At 33.4% G+C, this 6,280-nt stretch overlaps 1 protein-coding gene across 1 annotated transcript; it reads left to right on the top strand.

Annotated features, from left to right (window-relative positions):
- Positions 1-1,032, top strand: LOC129404317 (trace amine-associated receptor 7a-like). Its single transcript, XM_055136626.1, has one exon. The coding sequence runs from the start codon at positions 1-3 to the stop codon at positions 1,030-1,032; it is 1,032 nt and encodes a 343-aa protein (XP_054992601.1).
- The last annotated feature ends 5,248 nt before the right edge of the window (positions 1,033-6,280 follow it).

Raw genomic sequence — 6,280 nt, 5'->3', positions numbered from 1 at the left:
ATGAGCGGTGATTCTCCCTCTCCTGCGGCTGTGGAGCTGTGCTATGAGAACCTCAATGGATCCTGTATCAAAACCTCCTACTCACCCGGCCCCCGCCTGCTTCTCTATGCAGTATTTGGCTTTGGCGTTCTGCTGACCATATTTGGAAACCTCATGGTAATGATTTCGATTTTTCACTTCAAGCAGCTACATTCTCCAGCCAACTTTCTGGTCGCCTCTCTGGCCTGTGCGGACTTCTTGGTGGGAGTGACTGTGATGCCCTTCAGCACGGTGAGGTCTGTGGAGAGCTGCTGGTACTTTGGAGAGAGATACTGTAAATTTCACTCCTGCTTTGAAGGGTCATTCTGTTATGCCTCCATCTACCACTTGTGTTTTATTTCTGTGGATAGATACATTGCGGTCACTGACCCTCTGGCCTATCCAACCAGGTTCACAACCTCTGTGTCTAGCTTATGTATTGGTTTCTCTTGGCTCTTTTCCATTACTTACAGTTTTTCCCTTTTTGGCTCAGGTGGAAACAGTGCTGGATTGGAGGAACTAGTAAGTGCTCTCACTTGTGTAGGAGGCTGTCAAATTGCAGTGAATCAAAACTGGGTATTGATAGATTTTCTAGTATTTATTGTCCCCACACTTGTGATGATAATCATTTACTCTAGAATCTTCCTCATTGCTAAAGAGCAGGCTAGAAAAATTGAAAGCATGAGCAGTAAGACTGAGACAGCCTCAGAGAGCTACAAAGATAGAGTGGCCAAGAGGGAAAGAAAAGCAGCCAAAACACTGGGAATTGCAGTGATGGCCTTTCTGATTTCATGGTTGCCCTATTTCATTGATTCGGTAATTGATGCCTTCTTAGGTTTCATCACGCCCACATATATTTATGAGATCCTGGTTTGGTTTTGTTACTACAACTCAGCAATGAACCCTTTAATTTATGCATTCTTTTACCCTTGGTTTCGAAAAGCCATCAAATTAATTATCACTGGTGGAGTCTTTAAAGAGAATTCCTCAACAATACATCTGCTCCCTGAGTAATTCCTGGTTTGAGATTCGTGAAATTGAAATAGAATCATAAAAAAATGATGAGAAAAAAACTAACATAGAGATGCAAGATTTTCTAATGAAAATTATATTAAACTTCAGTTTTGACCTAAGATTCAATTTGTCTTCAATTGAGAATATCATTAAAGTCCATGTACAATGAAAATAGTATACCATCGGAATTAGTAATGCTTGAAATGGAATAAAAACTGTCATTTAACACTGTGATCTTGTATTGTTTAGTCCCCTCTGAGCTTCATTGTTATTCTCAGGCTAATAACCCTAATTTAGTAGTGTTTTTGAAAAAAATTGAGAAAATACATAAATACTTTATAGTTTCCTTCTATTTTTCCTTTTATTAGTCTTTAGTGGCTCAATGTCTGGTTTAGTTTATTCTGCTTCAATGATATTCATATACACATGTGATGCAGAGCTTCTTAGACAACTGTTGGCATCTTGCTTAAAAAGGTCAAAAAAGCAAGTTTGCCTTGTCTTGTGTTTTGATTTGCAGGTCCACAAATGCTGTTTAGAATAAGCTTAGATAAGTCTATTAACTGGACAGCAATTTCATTACTTTTTACAGTAATGGTAACTGACACCATAAATAGCCACCTTTTTATTGAGTAAAATCCTTCCTAGCAAGTAAACGTGGTCCAAAAAATACATTATTTTTTACCAGCTGACAAGTGCTGAAATCAAGAATGTTAAGATTGTCATTCTTTATACTTTAAAATTAATTGATGATTCATTCACTTAGTTTACATATTTTTCCAAAAAGTCTCTACACAGAATATCAAGTACAGATAGAAAATATAACTTAAAAATGGATTCAACAATGAAAGAAAATTGAAATCAAGGACAGACTATGTATCCAAGACAGGAGAGATTGCGAGATCATTTACTTGTAACCAACTTTTTCCAAAATAAAATTGAATTAGTTACTCAGTTCAGAGTGGTTAAACTCATTTAGATATTACAGCTACTAAATAAGATTGTTATATCATGAAGGTACCTTGAATTGGTCATTTTCAGAATCAGGAAAATCCAATCTTTGGAGCAGTAATGATTATGCACAGCTTTATATAACTTCATATTATGGTTATTTAATTTCTAAAAAATCAAACATATCAATGAGACAATTATTTCAATGAATGGAATTGATAAAACTTTCCTGAAATAGTGTGTTACTTCTGTTATTTATCAATATTTGTTAAATTTATTGATTTTATTTGATATTTATGTAATTAAAATCCCCCATGAGTACTTGGATAAATTTATCTACACTTCAATTATGACACTGCGGTTTTAGTAGAGTATCATTTCTAGTCCTTTTTGTTAAGCTAATGTTTACATATTATAGATTAAGAATGAAGCTATAATTCCCCCAAAGAATGTTATGTTTATGTCTTTACAAATGTCTGAAACTCTGCTAGTAAAACAGGATGCTATGCCCTTTATATTCTCTCCTGTGAACTACTCTGTGTGAAGATAAGGCAATGTATGTAAATATGTCTAGACATGCAATTCCCTGAAATGAACCCCATGTCATTAAGATAAACTGTGTCTTTAGTAAATCAGGACTAATCTGCTCATCAAACAATTTCATGGTCTTACTATTTTACAATGTTGATTCATTTGGTTTCTTTGTCCTTTTTCTCCACACAAATTACTTTTCACTTAAGCATTACTTAAGCATGATTCTCACATAAGCATTACTTGGATGAGACTTTTCATTCAAGGTGGATTGTGTCTCAGTGTTAGAATGCATCTCTGTGAAAGGGGCTGGGTTCAAATCTGGGCATCAAAAACACTGAAAGAATTTGAAGAAAGGAAATGTATTAATTTTCTCAATGAATATTATTAATTCAAAATTATGTTGATAAATTTTATGCATCTACAGTGGTTCATGTATTTAACAGATCATGCAAATAGAACTATGCTTGTACTTAAAAAATAAAACATTATACTATAACAGCATTTTTTGTACTCTCCTTTCATATGAATTACTTTGTTCATTGAACCTGTGTATATGCTTTTCTTTACTATTATCTGATGTGTATATTTGTTTTTCTCCCAACTATGTTCCTCAGGAGAATAAATAAGAACATTCATTTTAATTTTTATTCTCATTCACTTTTATATCACTTGTGAATCTTACATTATATTAGAAATAGAAACTACCAACAAATGATTTTACTGATCAGACATTTTCTTTAAATAAATATATAGAAATATTTTATAAGCTCATTTATAATAATATGACCATATTAAAACAGCACAATTATGTGTGGAACATTCCTTATGCATAAAAATGTTTATGTTATCAATATTAAGAACATTATAACTTCTAATTTATCTTATGTAACTGTAGTCATTTGTGGAAATGAATTTTATTATCCTTATAAATATTGTATTGAAAGAACTGAAAAATTCTCAAGTAAAAATATTACATATTTCCACATTCTTCTTACTTTCTAATCATTTGACTTTTACAATAAGTGCACAAATTTCTGATCTGGAAACCTACTATAAAAATATTTTAACACATATCTTTTTGTTAGTTTTTAAGTTAAAAATTTTTCATTTATATTGCATGGCAGGTAGGGTGTTTATCTTGCATGCAGATGACCTGGGTTCGATTCCTCCGGACCCCGATTCGATTCCTCCATCCCTCACAGGGCACCTGGCAAGCTACCGAGAGTATCCCACCCGCACATATTAGATATACCAAAAACAGTAACAACAAGTCTCACAATGGAGGCATTACTGGTGCCCTCTCGAGCAAATCGATGAACAATGAGACAACAGTGCTAAAAAGTGCTACCATTAGTTTACAAACTACGTACGTGTAAGTAGTATAGTTTTATCCTTTGATAAGCATATTTAGCACAACTTGCTTGTGGGCAAATCGTTAGTAACGTTCACCTTATCAAATTTAGCCCCTCTACCTTGTTCTCCTACATATTCTGCACTTTCCCTTTAGGTAGCTGCTTATTCAAGCTGCAGGATTTTTTCTGTTTTATTTGTCTACCAATTTGTTTTCCTACCTCTGAGTGTAATAATCAGCTTTATCTTTTCCTTTCTGACTTATTTAACTAAATATCATCAACACAAATTACATCAATGTTATTACAAATGGCAATATTTGACATTTTATAGACAGATAAAACATTCCATTCCGTTTAAATACCACTGTTTACTTTATCCAGCAATCTGTTGATAGACACTTAGGTTGTTTCAATGTCTTGACAACTTCTAAAATCAATGTTGCAGTCAATGCACATTATTACCTTGACATTCTTTAGATAAATACCTGGATATGGAACAGTGTGAATCATACTGTTAGCAATATTTTTAACACTTTGAAGAATCTTAACACATATTTTCATAGAGGATACATAAATATGTATGTATACCAACAGTATATAAAGAACTCTTTTTATTAATCTTTTGGATATTGGTTATTATCACAGGTATAAGTTAAGAACTAACTATAGTTTTAATTTGTATATACCAAATAAGTGACACTGAGAAATTTTCCTTGTGCTCATTGGCCATCTTGTCTGAAGAGACACATATTCAAATTATCTGTCCATTTTAAAATTGGGCTTCTAAATTCATTGTTGACTTATTTATTTGTGTTCTTCCTATTTTCTGTGTATTAACCTGTCGATAGACATGTGATGCACAACTTGTTTCTTTTATTTAGTAGGATGTCTTTCAATTTGGTGAGTTTCTTAGACTGTATAGGAGCTTTTTTGTTTGATGTAGTTTTGTTTATTTACCTTTGCTTTTGTTTCACTTTCTGTGGAGTCAAGTCCCCACAGATATCTCTAAGGCTTATGCTATGGAATATATTGACTATAGACTCCATTAAAAATACTCGATGTAAGAAATGAGTACACAAAGAATGAAAGATACAAAATAAATATGGTTTCATTTACATAATAAAAAGAATATAGCAAAGTTTAGAAATAATTTTATTTATAATTGGACTGGAGCGATAACACAGTGGGTAGGGCGTTTGCGTTACACTTGGTCGACCCAGGTTCAATTCTCCGTCCCTCTCTGAGAGTCTGGCAAGCTACCGAGAGTAAACCACCCCCACGGCAGAGCCTGGCAAGCAACCTGTGGCATAGTCAGTATGCCAAAAACAGTAATAACAATTCTCACAATGGACATGTTACTGGTGCCCACTCAAGCAAATCGATGAACAATGGAACAACAGGGCTACAGTGCAGTGCATAACTGCATCAAATTATGTTTCGTATTCAAAACACCTAGGAATACAACATGTATTGTCACATTGAAACTGAAACTTATGCCTTACTTGAGCAAGGTAAAGCAGCCACAGTCTCATGAATTCATGTAAGGAGTTGGACACACTTCAATTGTACTCGCTTATCACTACAGCTTACATTGGTCTACCCCCATCTCTTTTAATATTTGTTTCTAGAAGACCTCATTTTCTACTTTATTGACTCTGTAAATACTAAGCTATTTTTTATTTACATAAATATTGATTATGTAGTATATATAAATATTTATATGTGCACATATGAGTATATTCAATAATATGCATCATATTAATCATTTTAAGTATTCTATAGAATAATTATTATAATAAAAATTTAAACTATAATCAATATTTTGGTTCAAAAGATCCCTAAAAAAATTCTAAATTTTTTAATTTTATTTGAAAAAGTGTGTTTATGAGAATTTTGATGCCAGCGTGGGTTTTATTCCTTGTCTTCAGTACTGCTCTCTGATCCCGATTCTTAGAATCATTCATTTTTCCTCAGTTTTATATGATTATCACTGGGTACAGTAAAGATTCAGGCATGCAATTATTCCACAACCACCACCAGAGTGTCAACATCTCTTGAGCACTGTTTTCTAAGTTGCCTAGGCCCATGCACAGGGACCCACCCATTGCAAACTCATGTCTATAAGGCTGACTCTCGGGTTTCGATATTATTGACCAGTTTTTAATTCCCTTACTGTATATATTCATATTCCACAAATGAGAAAAATTATGTGCTTTTTTCTTATGATCCTAATTGTTTTTGTCTGGGTAAAGGTGGAGTATGTGTTTAGAATAACAAGTGACATTAAACACTGTCTTCCACCGTGACTAGAAGGTGAAACAACAAAACTCGTAGAAAAATGGAGTCATCGAAACAGATCATCATTATTGGAGAAATTATACCATTTATGGTGTTGTTCTCATATTTACAAGGTT

The sequence above is a fragment of the Sorex araneus genome, chromosome 4 (genome assembly GCF_027595985.1).
Source record: "Sorex araneus isolate mSorAra2 chromosome 4, mSorAra2.pri, whole genome shotgun sequence".
Taxonomy (NCBI): domain Eukaryota; kingdom Metazoa; phylum Chordata; class Mammalia; order Eulipotyphla; family Soricidae; genus Sorex; species Sorex araneus.
Note: the sequence above shows the minus strand (reverse complement) of the source record. Positions and strands in the feature narration are given on the sequence as shown.